This window comes from Urocitellus parryii, chromosome 3 (assembly GCF_045843805.1).
Source record: "Urocitellus parryii isolate mUroPar1 chromosome 3, mUroPar1.hap1, whole genome shotgun sequence".
Lineage (NCBI taxonomy): Eukaryota > Metazoa > Chordata > Mammalia > Rodentia > Sciuridae > Urocitellus > Urocitellus parryii.
Genome location: NC_135533.1, coordinates 134509369 through 134526909, shown reverse-complemented (window position 1 = coordinate 134526909; position 17541 = coordinate 134509369). Strand labels below are relative to the sequence as shown.

Genomic DNA, 17541 nt, shown 5'->3' with positions numbered 1-17541 from the left:
CCCAGGGGAAGGGCGGGTCCGGCGGGTGGGACGCAGGCGCACTTGCTCAGGTGCGGCCGCAGTGCGGTTGCCCTGGGTAACGCGGGCCGGGGCAGGGGGCGGAGAGGGAGGCCGGCGGGAGCGCGCTCGCGCCGCGGTGGGGGCGGGGGCGCGGGCCGTACGGCGCGCATGCGTGCGGCCCTTCTCCCTAGGGCCTCGCGGGCCTCGTGCGTGCGCACGCGCGCCGTCCCCCGGAGGCGTCTGGGTGTGCGGAGCGCGCGCGCGCGGCTCGGAGGCGCACCTGTGAGGTGTCCCCGGAGGAACGGCGGGTGGGCGCGCGGAGCCCGCGGCCTGGGGCGCTCGCAGCCTGCACTTGGAGTGAGTTGGCGCGGCCGGGCCGTGGACTCCGTATTTTCTCTCCCGGCTGGGGGCGGGGAGCGGGCCGGGGGCTGGCGGGCGGCGGAGTGGGCTGAAGAAAAGGAAAACAACCCATCTCTCGGGACGGGCCTCGAGCCGCGCCGGTCCTGGGGGTCGCGCGGGAGGGAAGGTCAGCGCGGCGCTGCTCGGGCAGGCCGGGCTGGGAGGCCGCGCGGGGCCTCGGGCGGCGGCCGGGGGTCGCAGGGGGCGGCGGGGCTCGGCGGGCGGAGGCCGCGGGCGCCGGACTCCCGGGCTGGCCCATTGTTGTAGCGGCCGGGGGCAGCGGAGCGCGGCGGCCCGGAGGCCGTGCGGTCGCGCGGGGAGCGGCTTCAGGGGGTCCCCGGGGAGCGGCCATGACCGCGCGGGGCCGGGAGCCGGGCTGCGGAGCGGCCCGCTGCAGGGTGCGGTGTTGTTGCTTGCAGCGCGCAGGCCGCGGAGCATCGCGCTCAGGTGATGAAGAGCGCGTCGCGCACCCGGCGCAGGAGCCAGCCGCCGCCGGACGCCTCCATTGTTTGACCACGCCAGGCCGGCCCTGCCCAGGTGAGCTGGCCGCGGCGGCACCCCTCCTGCGCGGCCTGCAGGCCGGCCGCTCCCGGCGGGACCCGCTGCAGCCCTCGCCTGCCCCTGCCTCTGGTTAACTCGCGGTGCCCCCTCCCCGACGTTTTCCCTTCCGGATTAGGCTGCCGTGTCGCCTTGCCAGCTCACCCCGCGTCCCCGCAAAACTCAGCTCCTTTGTGATACCTTTCTTGCCCAACTCTACCAACTAAATCGAATCTCTCCAGCAGAGTCTGCTCGGTACGGGCGAGCTGCTAGTTTGATAACTGGCTGTCTTATCGCAACAAAGGAGTCCCCGTATTGGAAAAAAAATATTTCCAGGCTATTGCCTTCTAAAGGAACGTTTTGTGATACTTAAAACAGTTTATTGTTTTATCAAGACCGAACTGTTTTTATGCATTTTGTCTTCTCTTTTAGAGGGGACCCCTAATCCCTTTGTAGACGCAAAGCTTTTCAGAGCAGGGAAGTGTGACCTTGTTCAACCTACCGGTTAATTTAAAATTTAAAAATTAATTTTGGATTAGTAGAGTAGTGCATTTTCTTTGTACACACGGGTGTATCTCAAGAGATGGCAAGACTTTGACTATCACCCCCACCCTCTGCAGATAAGGACTAGGATATGTGTGCTGTGTGTCCTTCTGGCTTTTAAAAATACTTGGAATCATCTTTGATTGTTTTAACAAGTATCAGCTAGCTAACATACTGTCTTTCAACTTCAGCATTATGTGCTTCAACTAATTTTTAAGAACTGCTGCATCACGTTCTGTAGTTTGGGTATACTGTAATTTATTCAGCCATTTCCCAGATTATCACAATCGTTTGAAAAATAGCTTTATTTGGTGGTGGTTGTTCTCTGGTGAGATGCAGTTTTAGTGAAGGATGAAATTCTGTGCTAATTACAGAAAATAGACATTTATGGTGGAAGTTCCTGGGTTAAGAATCTACATGTGGGAGCCTCCAGCCCTTCTGTGATAGTCGTGACTATACTACTTACAGGTCCTGTGACCTTGGGAGAGGACAATTACTCACTCCAATCCTCAGTTTTCTATAAACCCGTGTTAATACTGCTCTCTCTGCTTCACAGAGTTCAGTGATACCATGGGAAAGTGCTTGGTAGAACCCGAGGTCATAAGCAAAGATTGGTTTTATTAGCCTTTCCAATCCAAAAATTATCAATTTGCAGTATGATTTTTTTTGTCAGATGTTTGTATCAGAATACTAGAGATGGCAACTTTGAATGATTTTTTAATTTATGGTTTTGCTATAACTAATTTTTGTCAAATACTGGTAATGCTAAAGATTTCTTAAAGAATATTTGGCAAATCACATTTTTCCTAGCGCTTTTTTTTTCAGTTGTCAATGGACCTTTATTTTATTTATATATATGCAGTGCTGAGAATTGAGCCTGGGCCTCACACATGCTAAAGCACTCACAACCCCAGCCCCCTAGTGCTTTAACATGCCTTAAAAAAAAAAAAAAAGTGAGGCATGTAAGTTAGTTGACTGAATCAATGTTATTAGCAAATTAAATGCTTGATAAAACTTCTATTGTAATAGTTAAAAAACATTTTCTGATGATGTAGATTGAACACACTAAAGCTAATCTGAGTCTGGCAGCAGCAGACTCAGATTAGCTTTAGTGCTTCTTCAAGGGAAAAAGAAATGACTTCTTACTGAGTTTGTAAGCACTATCACATCATTTCATCAATTTAAATTTTGATGAAATGATTTGATAGCTACAAAATTAATGGCCTTGTAGATATTTTCCTTTCATATATTATACACACACACACACACACACACACACACCCACACACACCTGTGGTATGGCCAACAAAATCAACTCATCCCTGCCCTTTTGAAATTAGGGCTGTTCAGAAATGAATCTCACAACTGCACTTCTGCTCACAAAGTGGTATCCTGAGAGGCTTGGGTAGTACCTGCTGTGAGAGAGGATGAAAATGGGTACTGCATCTTAGATTGGGGAGGGGGACCCAGGAAAGACTTGTGCAAAAAATAAAATTAAACTGAAGTTTGAAGGGCGAGTGGGCGGTTAGTGTCAAGTGATGTAGGGGATAATTTTCCAGGCAGAGGAACAGCATGTGGGAAGGCCCTGAAGGGGGGAAAAAACTTTGCCCATTCCAGGAACTGAAGGAACAACTGTGGATAGATTCTAGTGGGTAAGGGGGGAGAGTGGCTAGGCATGGGGCCAGATCATGTAGGGTCTTGTAGGACAGGTTAGGGATGTTGTGTTTTATCCAGAACGTAATGAGAAACCATTAGAAAGTTTGGTTTTAAGCATAATCAGATTTGTATTTTTAAACAACCACTCCAGTTGCCACATGCAGAATGCGGGGGTGTGGGTGGATCGTGGAAGTGGGAAAAACACGCAGGCTACTTCACAGAGCTATCTAGAGGAGTTGTGTCCTATTTCTTGGACTTTATAGTGAAGTCATGCTACCATCTATGGTTTAGTCAAAATAGATGTTTGGTTTAAAAAAACAAAACCCCCTCATTTCTTACTCTAAAAAGACAGGACTAAATAAAAGTAGGAATAAACAGATACTTTTTAAATGTACTGAAAAAGTGCACATAAGCATGAAATCAGTTGTCTACACTTAAAACACAAACTGTCAGAAAATCAAGTTAAAAATTAAAACATTGTTTAATAAGTTTCGACAAAGCCATAACACAAATGAAGTGAAGATGTAAAATGAAAAAGAAATATTTGTAGACACTGTTGACTAGGGAAACATGCCTGAGTCTGCAGTTTGTGTATAAAATTCATAGTTGAATATCCAAAGTAACCCAGCAGAGAATAAAACAAAAGAAACAGAAAATGAACTCTGGCCACATTTCAACAACAATTAAAAAAAAAAAAACAAAACAGTGAAGCATGTAGGTAATGTGGATGCATCCTACTGAGGAAATACTGTCTACATAGAGGTGGTCATAAAGTATCCTGAATGACTTGAATGTTTTTGACGTAAAGAGAGGCCACATTCCTGGAAGTGATGTTTAAATGTCATGGAGATGGCCATTTTGGGGTGAACTTAATAATTATGTGTACTGAGATGGGGGTATTTATGAGTATTTAAACACCACAGAGCCATATTCACCACATCAGCGTCATCCTGACTTTATCAGATTATCTGTACAGGTCACTGAAACCTGTGCTCACCCCAGAAATAAACTATTTTATATGGAAATCTAACACATGATAAGTCATGAGTGCCCCCTAAATCTGAAGAAAACAGAAGTCCCTATCAAACATCTGAAAGGAGGAGACCTGTACACTCAGCACAGACTTTGTAGTTAGTTGTACAACTGGAGACTTAAATAAGGAAACAAATCTCTTATCTTACGAGTGTCATGAGAGTGAGAAACAGTGGAGAAAATATAACAAAAAAAAATGTATTCCACTACATAAAAAGTTAAAGTACAGAAGAAAAGGAAAAAAAACCCCTACAATTAAGTTACCACAAAATCAGAAAATACTTGTGTCAATAAGCAAATGATGTTTAATATATAAAGTCCTATCTTACGAACAATTGGTAATTACTATTCAGAAGAGTTAGATTCTATTCTCAATAGCAACAAGACTAGACGATAATAAGAACAAAGCATGAATGAACTGAAACCTTATGCAGAACATTAAAATCTTATTTAAATGATTTAAAAGTTAACCTGAGTAAATGGGCAGCCCTTGCAAGGAATTCATGATATTCTTGTAGGAGAATATGAGATAATATGAAGGAAGTCTATTGCGGCATCATTTGTAATGAGGAAAAATAAAAACCAACTACCATAAATTTTGGTGCTGCTACACTTTGGAATATTACATAGTTTTTTAAAAAGAGAAGCAGTCTTGAATGTATTGACATAACCTGGATGGATGTCTATAATATACTATAGAGCCCCCACAAAATAAGTTTAATCCTGTTTTTTGTAAGATACAAATGTTATGTATGTTATATCTGAATAAAAAGGAAAAGATCTAGAAGAATCCTTGGAAAAGCATTACTAATGATTACTTCTAGGGGAAAGCATAGGACAGTTTATTTCATATGCTTTAGCATTGTTTTAGTGCTTTTTTTGAACAAGCATTTAAATAGGAAAAAAAAAAGCTACATTCAAAAGATGTAGAATTATTTTTAAAGGTAATTGATTCCCTAGCCACTAAAAATGTTCATGAAGAAAATACATTAAAATAGTTGTGACAGTGTTAAGTTGGAGAAAATCAGGATAAATAGCTGTATACGTGATGTATTAAACAAAAGTCCCAACAACCTTCCAGTAAAACCTATGAATGGGGGACTTGGGTTGTAACTCAGTAGTAGAAGGCTCTTCCCTCGTACGTGTGAGGTGCTGGGTTTGATCCTCAGCACCACAAGAAAATAAATAAAGGTGTGTGTGTGTGTGTGTGTGTGTGTGTGTGTGTACGTGTACGTACACACAGAGAGACACAATTTGTAGAAAATTTGTTAGACTATTAAGAGTACTCAACAGGATTGACAGATACAAGATAGGTACAAGATATCTTGTATGTATTTATGTAGACATAAATCAAAGGGAAAACTAATGAAAAATTATGGAATGGGATATTTCTATAAAGTATGAGGTTAAGTATGTCCAACTGCAACTAAAATAATATTTTTAAAAAACCTGTGAATGGAAAATGTCTAGAAGAAAGTAGATGAGAATCTTACGAATTGTGAGCTTTGGGTGGTAGAAGGTTGGTGATTTAAATAATCTGCTTTTTTATATTTGTTGAGATCATAACTATTACATTTATAACAGAACCTATATATAATTTTATGTGTGCACTTTTTCAAAGCCACATAGAGGGGCTGCGGTTGTAGCTCAGTGGCAGAGCACTTGCCTAGCATGTGTGAGGTGCTGGGTTTGATCCTCAGTACCACATAAAATAAAGGGATTGTGTCCATCTACAACTAAATAAAATAAAAGCCACATAGATAAATTTGTAAATTACACTGAAAGTGGGATCCATTGAAAAATTTTAAGCAGGGTAGAAAAATATCATTAGCATGGATAATGAATTAGGAAGTAAGACTTGGGGAGGAAGAGTTAAAACTGAGACAAAATAAGTGGAGCTAGTGGCATGGTTAGAAAGGACTTCAGGAAGTAGAGTCATGGGACCTTACGATAGGGAGGGAAGGTTAAGCATTACTAGTGATTACTTCTAGGTTTCTGGCTTGGGCAGTTGAAGAGACAGAGGACCCACTTACTATAGTTGAGATTATAGTAGGCTTTCTTGAGGAAATGACAGATTAAGTTTTAGACATACTGAGTTTATAAAGAATTTACAGGATATGTAGGTTCTTCCTGAAGGTAATTTATAAAGAATGATTTTATTGTGCATATATGTATTTTGCTATATGAATGACTGGAAGCAATATATAGCTCATTATTGGAATCATTGTTACTATGTGGTAAATTTTTTTTTGAAACATAATTATATATTTGTAAACTGTAAAAGACTGAGGCATGTCTGTTCAGCAGAGATTGCACTGTATCTGAGGTCTTTCACAACTGCATGACTCTGGCTATAGGTGATACTTGGATTGCCTTTGTGGTGCACGGGGCGAGGCTGCTGCCTCTGTAAACAGATGGTGGAGATTTTGGGGGCATTAGTGGTCCTGTCATTCATCCTGTTGTCAGAGTACTACTAATTGGAGTGATTTCTCTTGGTGTTGGAAGGTGGCCAGGAAATAGGCAGAGTGGTTAGTGCCCTGGCCTTACTTCCATGTGGAAGTGACCACATGGCTGTTAGAAGTATGGATAGAGATTTTGGAGTGGTTCATTGTCCTTGCCACATGACTGGGAAACGGTAGGCTTGCAGAGCAGAATGAGATACTGAAGGCAGCGCTGGGGCATGTTTACCTTAAAGGACAAAGTAAGGAGAAGGTAGGGAAGAACCTGCCTGCAAAGGTAACAGAGGTTCATGAGAGAGGAACAAGGATGTCTTGACTGGAGAGTACTTGGTTGAAAAGTAAAACCCATTTGAGATGGTGTAAATGTAAGGGGTTTTTGAGTAATACAGCTTGGAATTCTTTAAAATTTTTTTTTTTTAATGGTACTAGGGATTGAACCCAGGGGTACTTCACCACTGAGCCACATCCCTAGTCTTATTTTATATTTTATTTGGGTGTGGAGTCTTACTGAGTTGCTTAGTGCCTTGCCGTTACTGAGGCTGGCTTTGAATGCACGATCCTCCTGCCTCAGTCCTTCTGAGTTGCTGGGATTATAGGCGTGCACTACCAAGCCCAGCATGGAATCCCTTCTTGATTGGACCTGTGAGGGTTGGACATCAGCAGGGTTGGTGTGGCTGTACTCTGTGTGTCTTCTCGCTTTTCCTATTCACTACCTGTCTGCTCTGTGCTTTTGCTCCTCCTGCTGCATGTGACCCTAGAGTGGCCACTCTGGAAGGCCATCCCGAGTCTGTCACTCCTACCAGCCTTCTTCATAGACCAAGTCTTTTAACTTCCTAATTCTGAATTCTCAGGGTAGAGAATCTGAATGGCTCAGTTTAGCTTCTGCATTCCTGCTCTTGGGTTCACTATTGTGGGGTGAAACACAGTTTCCCTTCGTGTTCATGAACCTGACCAGAAGGGAATGACAGGAAGATGCTGAAGAGGTCTCCTGGAAGTTAGGAGGAAGTTTCAAGGATGGTCAGGAGCAATTGTTTTAAGTGGCCCTGAGATGTAAAAAGGGAGCAGGAGTGAAATGAGATTTGGCAGATTGAAATCATTTAGCCCAGGTTTGAAGTGGTGCCACACCAGGTCCTTGCAGGAGAGTCACCAGATAACTGATGGCGATGGCAGGCTCATTGTACAGAAAATTGAGGTTTTTTTTTTTTTAAATGAAATTTAATTTTGGAAATATAATGGGAGCATTCCATTTATACTTTAATTTTAAGAAGGCATGTTTTGTATTGCTTTCTAAAACTAATGCAGTAATGTACCTTTAACTCTGGGGCATGCGGCAATGTCTGCTGTGTCACCTGATAGACATTCAGTAAAGCTCTTTTAGAGCTCATTTATTTTTCATAGCCCTGCAAGTTCATAAAATAGTCATGGCTTATATCCATATCTTATTTTGCAGCATGTTCCAAGGTATTAGGAAAGAGTTTGTGAGGAAGCAGACCTGTCTCAAAGATGATAAGTTCTGCCTTTTAAGTTAATAGTAAAACAATTAATAAAAAGAATCGGAACCCTCTTTTTTTCTGCAGAGTAAATGTCCTTATGGCCCTCAGGCTGTCAGAATCATTTTAGATTTTGAAATTTTCATGTAGGATTCCTCTTGTTAGAGTTAAGAATATTTCACTTTTTCAGAGGACTCAGCATTGGCCAGGAAACATGTCAGATTACTTAGTTCACTGAGATTCATTTACTTATTACTGTGTCATTATGATAGGATTAGGACCTTGCGATGAGGCTTAGATTCACAGAACAGAGAACCTGCACAGACCAGGTTGCACAGATTTCCATGATGTGAGGCAGCTAGTTAGAGGTAGTGATCCATTGTTAAATTCATTTCCTGTTCCAAGACCTCAGTGTAAACCCCCAGAGCTAGTTTCTGAGCCAGTGTTGGAGTGCCCTCTGGAGGCACAGGGAACACTCAAGTTTTTTGTAAAAACCAAAGTTGAGACTCGCATGTGAGATGGAAGCAGAGAAGAGCTGGGGCCCAGGAGCTTGCCAGGCAGACTGAGAACGCAGTGAGGGTAGAACAAGGAGGCAAACAGTGTGGCCAGCAGTATCCAGTGAGATATAGAACAGAAAGTGTCCTTGGATGGGTCAAGAGGAAGCCAGTACTGGGAGGAATGTCAGTGGTGTGGTGAATAGGAAATGAAATAGTAGAAACCAGGAAAGTCAGTCTTTAAAAGGCCTGTTGGGGTTAGTGGGGGAGGAAGAGTATGGCAGCTAAAGAAGGCATAGGATCAAGTGTGTTTTTATGTAGTGTTTTGCATTGTGCTGAAGGGACAAAACAAGATGAAAGGTGTGGGGTGGGGGAGGAGAGAGTTGGCTGAGGCATTCCTCACCTGGGAGACTTGGTGGGGGAAGAGATTGCTTCCCCAGGGGCTCTACAAGTGGGGGAGTAGGGATTTCCTATTCACTGTGGGATAATGGGAAATGTTTTTGATGGCAGACAGAGGTGCAGGTGAGAAGGCAAGACTGGCATGTGAGGGTGTGACCTTCTCATCATGCGCTAGCATCTTCTTTGTTGATCTGAGAACTGGACTCAAGACTGACCTTTAGAGGATACCTGTATTTAGGAATAGGAATAAAAGAAATGATAAAAGCACTGAGCAAGGCCAGAGAAGAAGGGAGAATGTGTTGAATTGGGCCAGAGACATATAAACTGGGAGTCAGAAGGATGTGAGGAATGGCCTTGAGATTTGACAAGGGGAAAGCCATGTTGAGCAGTTTTGTAGAAGTGACTGGTGGGGTGCATCAATAGGGCGCATGGGAGGCACATAGACCGTGCTCATGGAGAAGCTGAGCATCCAGCTGAAGCCACCGGGGTCAGGAGCTGGCTGTGGAGGACAACTGGAGAGTGAATCTGTGCATATACTTAGCATAGTCTGCATGGCTAACACCATTATCTCGGAGTATAAGATCTATGTTTTGTAACTTTTCTGCTACCTCCTGTTTTTTTCAGGTTGAAAAACTGGGGAGTTGGTTTCTAAGTCAGCCTGTTCAGGTTTTGTTTTGTTTGTTTGTTTTCTGGTTCTAGGGATTGAGCCCAGGACACATTACCACAGAGTCACATCTCCAGGCCCTCTTCCTCCTCTTATTTTGTTGCAGGGTCTCACTAAGTTGCTTAGGCTTGCAACTTGTGATCTTCCTGTCCCTGTCTCTCAACTAGCTGTACAGGCATGCACCACCATGCCCAGCCCAGTCTGCTCAGTGTTGAGGGGTAAGGCCTGCTGTGTAAGGTGTGCTCTCACACAGGGCCAGCTTAGCCCCTGCCCTGGGACTGGTATGAAGACCTTTACCATATCATATTAAACTTAAGAAAATCCCCCATGTTTCCTATATAGTTAGCTTCTGTAGAACTATATGAGTTAAACTTTGACATTTATTAACTCTTGATTTTGCAATTTTTGTTTGCATTTTCTGTCCAGTAAATTTCATTTTAAAGTTTACAGCATCAGGTCTTAAGATGCTCATAGGGGGGCTGGGGATGTGGCTCAAGCGGTACCGCGCTCGCCTGGCATGCGTGCGGCTCGGGTTCGATCCTCAGCACCACATACCAACAAAGATGTTGTGTCCGCCGAGAACTAAAAAAAAAATAAATAAATATTAAAAAAAATTCTCTCTCTCTTTCTCTCTCTCTCCTCTCTCACTCTCTCTTATAAAAAAAAAAAAAAAAAAAAAAAGATGCTCATAGGCCCTAGGGACTGTGCCTATTGCCTGGGGATAATACATCCCTGTCCTGTTGGGAAGCAGACCTTAGGCTATGTCTAGGCTTGTCTGGCAGGGGAGGACTTGCTAGGAACCTGCTTGTTTGTGGGGCCAGAGTCTCTCCTGGGAAACCTTCATCCAAGGGGGAGTGGAAATAACAGTTGTGGTTAGAGAATCTTTGTTGTTGTTGAAAGAAATGAATTCATTCAGACTGCTTTAAGAAAAAGGGATTTGGGGCTGAGGTTGTGGCTCAGTGGTAGAGTACTTGCCTAGCCTGGGTGAGGCATTGGGTTCGATTTTCAACACCACATATAAATTAATAAATAGATAAAAGTCCATCAACAACTAATTTTTTTTTTTTAAAAAGGGGGGGGTATGTTGTAAGGATGCATATGGACTAGGAAGCCATCAGGAAAGAGGGAAAGAGGGCAGGTCAGAGGCCGCCTCAGGCTCTCTCAGGGACAGTAGGTCTCTGTGGCATCTCTTTTCTTTGTCTTTCTTCTCTTACTACCATTGGGCTCATTTTTTCCTACTCTGTATGTTTTTTCTCTACCTTAGCCTCTCTTTCCTGATGGGCTCTCCTTCCTTTTGACTTTGGTGTGCTGTGATTTCTTGTGACCTCTTCAGTCTTTTTGTATATCACAGCCTTTCAGCTTCATCTCACAGCTGATCATCTCATTCTCTCAGGATTGTTTAGATTCCTCAGAGAGAGAGAGAGAGTCTGATTTTGTTTTGCTTTTATTATTGTTCAGAGCACATAGTAGTTCTTAGCTAAGCTCTTGGGTCTTGGTCTCATAAATTGTCATATGGCCCCTGCTAGCCTGGGTCTACCTTAAAGCTGAGGCAATTCTCGTTAGTAGGGTTTATATGCCCATAGGCACCATGATTGGCATTCTCAGTAAGGAGAAAAAACCCTGGCCTAGTATCAAAACCATTTGAAATTCTTCTACATGTATTCCTGCCCTTTTAAAATATATCCTACTAATAGCTTTATTCTAAGATAACCCTTTGTTCCCACAAAGAAACACTGATCCATAAATATGTTTAAAGCATTTTCACTCTTCCATTTTCTTTCTCTTTACTCTCTAACTGTGCAGTGCTGCTCAGTGTAGTCTGAAACCCTCTCATATTAGTGATTTCTGCTGCAAATGGATTTAGCAACTTCAGATAGTCTTTAGCAAGTTGGAGAGTTATTATTATTCTTTTTAATGGTACTGGGAATTGAATATAGGAGTGCTCTGTCACTGAGCTATATCCCTGGCCCTTTTTATTTTGAATCAGGGTCTCATTAAGTTCCCTAGGCTAGTCTTGAACTTGTGACTCAGATCTTTTATGTATTACTGTCCTCCAAAGTTCCAGGGAGCTGTATATATAGCATACAGTGATTCAGCACCATTCCCAGATTTACAGCATTTAGGGAAACAAGTAAATGTCCTATCCAAATGTAAACATGGCAGCAGTTTTGATACCTACGTCCCTTAATATATTGTACCTCCCAAGGAAGAGTTGAGTTATAAACTTTAAAAATAGACTTTGAAATCTGTACCCAAACAACTCTGAGTCATAGAATGTGGCAGAAGAGGAGGTAGTGGATGAAATAAAGTAATGATAATGATAGCTCATCTATGTTGAGCCCTTAAAATTTGGTAGCACTGTGTTTTTTTTTTTAATATTTATTTTTTAGGTATAGTTGGACATAATACCTTTATTTTATTTATTTATTTTTATGTGATACTGAGAATCGAACCAGGGCCTTGCACATGCTAGGTGAGCATGCCACTGCTGAGCCACAACCCCAGTGCTGGTAGCACTGTTTTTTTTTTTAAGTACTGATGCATTACTTATTTAATCCTTCAACTACTTTAAAAGATTTGATGTCTTTGTGATCTCTATTAATTCCATTTTGACCTTTTAGGTGAAAGTCACACAGCAAGGATGGTAAGGCCTGCCTGTGAACCCATTCTGTCTCATTTGTCTCCTTTAGTGCTCCTCTTGCCTGTAGAGTCAGTGACAAAACACTGCTGACTTTTTGCTCCCTGGGACTCTAGCCAGTCGGAGTCAGACATCCAATACCCACCAACCTACATCTTGGTTTGAATAAAATTCCCATCAGGAGGCTCATTGTGATACTAGGATTCCTATATTTTGAAAGTTGCACAGACTGCCTGGATTTCCCTTTCCATGATTTCTCAGTGTTTGCATCCCTTATTTGGTTTTCTATCCTTTGATCCTATACATTTATATAAACCCCAAATGTAAATGGTTCTGTCCTGTCTTGTGAGTGAATAGACTGTTCATAATGGCCAGTTCTTCAAAACACCTTGGGATCCCAAACTCTCCATAATGTAAATCTGCTTTTTTTTCTCTGCATCTCTCCCATCCAGCAGGATCCTCAGGCTGGAGGAAGTCACCTGCTCTTGCACCCTGCAGCCACTGTGGACCCTGCCTCTGCCTCCTCTTCTGGAATGTCTTGAGGGTTCTGATTCCTGTCACTGTGGTAAGTTTCCCCTTATTTCACCATTTGTCTGAGATGGAGAATCCCCTTCACACGTTTTGAACTGAAGCTGATTTTCCTTGGGTTTTTTCTTTCTCCTTAGCCCTCCCCACCATCTCCTTAATTTTTAGCAGTGCTCTCAGGTTAGGGAGGAGGAAACTCCCAGACCTCATGCTTTTCCTTAACTTCCCTTCATTTGACTTTCATTCCAAGGATGGCAGAAGTACTGTTGCCCTGCCTCTTTGTCCAGAACTTTATTTTCTTCTTTTCACACAAACCATTAGTTACTAAGCTTTGCCCCATTTTCCTTTGTTATCTTGGAGGCTTTCCTTGCTTTCTAGGTCTTATGCCATCTCCTATTTCCTTGTTTCTCTCTTTTCTGAGATAGCAAAATGTTTTTTAAAAGCTGTTTATTGCTCCATAAATTTCTGGTGTTTTTCCCAAAGCTTGAACAGTGGCCTTTTCTAAATATGGGTTCCTGAAAACCATCTCACCTGAGGAGTGTGGTGGTACATCAGCCCCTATGTGAGCTCGATTCTGAGAACTGTCATGTACCCAGCACAAGTATCTTTTTTTCCTGTTTTCTTTTGAGCTTCTGGATCTGTGATCCTTTTTTAATGATCCTCATCCCCTTTGACTCAAGAAGACAACTTGTATCTAATGTGGGACAGGCTTGTTCATCTGATCTTGCTGAGATGCAGAATGCATAGTTGAATACTCTTTCCAGGCCCAGCTAGAAAACATGAGAAAGGGAAAACTGTCTCTCCCAAACCGTCTGCCTTTGGTGGGAGCATGCCGTTTGTCCTCTATTCTCCCACTGCCAGAGGTGGGTTTCTTAGGCCCTTGATGTCTCCCTTCCCTGACTTCACTCACTACCAGTGAGAATTGACTCAGTGAGGTAAAGGACATTTCTGTGGCCTCTGTCTTAGTGGGACCAACGGTGCTGAGTTGGAAGGTTAAATCCATGTGGATGTGTGTTGTCTTCCCTCTCTCCTGGCTTGCGTGGCTGAGTGGTAAGGCATAGTCTGCTCCTGAAGGGAAAGTCTGGTCTGCCCTCTCTGTTCAGGTGTCCTGGATGGGTTTTCAGGTGATGCCTTGTTTGGAAGATGGGAGCAAGTGTGGCCTGGCATAATGTTCTCTGTCTCTTTTACTTTCTGGCTCTGTTCTCTTCCTGTCCTGACTTGGGAACTCTTGGCCTAGGCTTTATTCCAGGTGTTAAGACTGAAGGTTCAGGTCTAGAATTTTATGAATTCCTCTTCGTGCCAGTTATATATATTGGTCTCAAGCTCAAGGTTGCATCTAACATAGGAAAAACGGTTTTCCACATGAATTTGCTTAGCACAGGAGTGCTGCACTGGGAATTGGATTCATGGGCCCAGCTAATTACTAGTAAAGTGTTCACGTCTTGTAATTTTAGTTCAGTACTATGCATGAAGCCTGGGTGTTGAAGTAAGTTCTGTACAATGTGTTGTAACCATTCCCCCAACCCCTTCGGGAGAATAGGGTGGCAACACATCTGTGCATGCCAGTCTTGAGTTGTGATCACCAAGGCCCATTCAATGTCAGTATTCTTGCTTTCTATGACTCCTTGGCTGGAGGAAGTCGCCTGCTCTTGCACCTCATGCCTCCTGAATGAGCCTGGTCTGCATGGTGACCACCCTTGTTCATGCTCATGTTCATTTACTAGATGGTACAACTTACTTCAGAGCCAGACTCTGAAGTCCCTAGGGTAGTCAGATTTATAGAGATAAGGAAGAATGGGGGCTGCCAGGAGCTGGGAAGAGGGAGAAAAGTGAGGCTGTTCTTGAAGGGGGTTAGACTCTCACTTTTACAGGATAAACTATATTTAAAAATAGTTAAGATGGTAAATTTATGTTTCTGACCACAATTAAGAAAAATGCGTAAAATACAGCCAGCATGCCACATCCTTAACTTTAAATCTAGGCACTACTATGATGGGGAACTCCTGCTCCCAGCGTCACTGAGGATAGTCCTTCTACATACCCATTTGCCATTTCTGTCTCTTCTCCAAGGCCCAGTCAGTCTGTCTGGTTTCTTGTATACTTAGCTAACCTGGGGGTCTTGAGCTTTACAGCTTATTCTTTTTTCTCCTGGACCTGCCCCTTTGGCTCATGGTATAGCAGCGACAGGAAGACCTAGGTTTGACAGGTGGAGTCCTTCCCTGAGCACAGGAGCTGATCTGGCCTAGGCCTCCTGCACTGTCTTCCCTGTTCCCTCCCCTCCTAGTTCCTGGCTGGCCTAGGGATGAGAGACTGACCCCTTGAGAAGACAAGATGGAGTAGATTCGATTCAACTAAAGGCTAAGAAGTGGCAGAGAAGAGGGCATTTCCTAACATTCTGTTGTTTATTGTGCACTGATCCTCCATCTAGATCTCCTAGGGTGTCCTAAAAAGATTTTTTTTTCTCAGTGCTAGTGATAGAACCCGGGTCCTTGCAGCATTTAGGCTCTGCCACTAAGCTATATGCCCAGCCCCAAAATTCAGTTTTTTTATTTGCCCCATCTTGTTGTTCTTCCTGAGGGTAAAGTGATTACTATCTCCTTTGAGAGGTGGGCAAGAGTTTGCCCTGCATGACGACAGTAGCCTTCTTGCCTGTTTTGTTGCTGACTAAGCTGGGACTGATGGGAATAAATTACTGCCAGTGGTCACACAGCTACTGAGTATTTGACCGAGAATTTGAACTTAGGCCTTTTGCCTGCAAGTTCAGTATTCTCCCCACACATGTTGGGATTCTTACTGCTTATGAATGTTACACATTTACTAGGTAGATGAGATAAGCTGAGGCCATACACAATGCTCCCATGGGGGCCATCCCTGAAGGAAATCATCCTGCCTCATTATTCAGGGGTTTGAATGTGGTGAAGAGCAAGAAAAAAAGTAGTGGAGTGCAAACTGTGTCCTCACAGTCTCACTAAAGTCAGACTTGTAAAAACCACCTGTGTATAGAGGGCCAAGAAGGAGAAACTGGTGGGCGGAAGTAGGGAGGAGCAGGAGACAGACGCGCAGCATCAGCGCAGCTTCTGGCTTTGAGCAAAGGAGGAGCCCTCATCACCAGATTAAATCATCACGTCCTCAGGAGCCTCTGCCTATGAAATGACATTCTTGGCAGATGAAAGAACATGTCATGTGCTAATTAAAATACAGGAAACAAATATTTATTTAGCTCAGCCATGCACTGGGCCTTGTGAGTAGGTGCTTTCATATGCATTAGCTTTTCTAATCATCCCAGCAAAGTACTGAGATGGGGCTGTCCCTACGGGTGCAGATCTGACTGGGATCAGCCACAGATACACAGCAAGTGGCAGCACCAAGACAAGACCTGCACTCAGCTGGGTCATTCTGTAGGTTATTCCTGTGAGAGGACTTTGCTGAAGGAGGCAATGGGGTATCTGCCAGTGTCTTCCTTCTCAGACTCAGAAGAAAACTTGGCATCGTTCCCTTGATAATTTTTGTTGCTCTTCTGTGGACTGAATTTCAGTCTCTGGTAATTTCTAGTTAAAAGAAAAATCAGACACAGCTTCTTTGTCTTTTCTCCATTGGGAGTCATTGAACTGAGTCATGTGAAGAGCAGTTTTCCCTAGGACAAAATGAGAGCTTCTCTTCCCTATACCTCTTAAAACTCAGGGCCCAGTTGAACTGGGTCTCTGGGTCTTCTGTGAGAGAAACCAGAGGCCCTTGGACTTGAGGTTTGTAAGGTGTAAAGAAACATGAGCAGCAGTAAGGGAGGAGAAAAAAGAGGGGCAGGTGAGGGGCCCATGCGTGAGATGGATGGGGAAAGTGGGCTACAGGGAGGCTGAAGGACCATTGTTGTTGGACTCCCTTCTAGCGCTCAGGAGTCACACTGGATTCCCACAGTCTTTTCTGGTCAACTGGTGCTAGAGACAGACAAGGAGGCAGCAAAAGTGAAATAAAATCCTCTTCTGTCAGTAAACGAGCAAATGTTTTAGGAAGTCTGACCTTATTCCAAAAAGGAGAAGAGTAGATTCTGATTGAGCTTAAAGTTTTAGATGGGAAATCCTGATTGGAGTCATAACTACTTTTGACACATCTAAAAAGTTGATTAGAAAACCTTGGGGAGGGCTGGGGCTGTAGCTCAGTGGCAGAGCGCTTGCCAAGCATGCGTGAGGCATTGGGTTCAATCCTCAGCACCACATAAAAATAAACAAATAAAATAAAGGCATTCTGTCCACCTACAAACACAAAAACGTTAAAAAAAAAAAAAACTTGGGGAAGTTTCTCCTGTTAGATTGGAGGCAGTGATTAATTATTAATGACACACTCTGGGCATGCTAGCCACTCCATGGGCACCGGGTGAGGGGCCGATTCCCATATTCAGAAGTGCACAGTGGAGTGCCAAGGTAGCTGAGAGGTGCAGGCCTTTGGAGGATAGAAGCTTGGACTGTGTCCTAGGGCCGTGCTACGATGATTGGCACCCCCTTTCTCCTACTGCCTTTAGCTTCCCTAGGGAGGATGAAGGAGGCCAAGACTGCACACTGAGAAAAACATTCTGGCCAGCAGACCTTCCCAGGAGCTATAGGCTGGAGTGTGAGGTGGGGGAACAGTAGCTGCAGGCCTTAACAGCCATGGAGTCGACTTGGAACAGTAGGCAGGCTCTTCTCCAGAGTTTCTTCAAGAGCCTGGTGAGAGG

At 43.8% G+C, this 17541-nt stretch overlaps 1 protein-coding gene across 6 annotated transcripts in view; it reads left to right on the top strand.

Moving 5' to 3' along the window:
- Positions 1–17541, top strand: part of LOC113192736 (uncharacterized) — a 33596-nt gene that overhangs the window by 276 nt on the left and 15779 nt on the right. For 2 of the 6 annotated variants that reach the window (XM_077796082.1, XM_077796080.1), the window contains exons 1-3: positions 203–357; positions 819–936; positions 12767–12876. Coding sequence is in view for 1 of the 6 variants with exons in the window: in XM_077796085.1 (XP_077652211.1) it covers positions 12764–12876 (113 nt within the window). In the remaining 5 variants the exon portion in view is untranslated. Of the gene's footprint in view, positions 1–202; positions 358–818; positions 937–12763; positions 12877–17541 lie in introns of those variants that run through there. The other 4 variants (XM_077796084.1, XM_077796085.1, XM_077796083.1 and 1 more) reach the window with 3 other exon arrangements.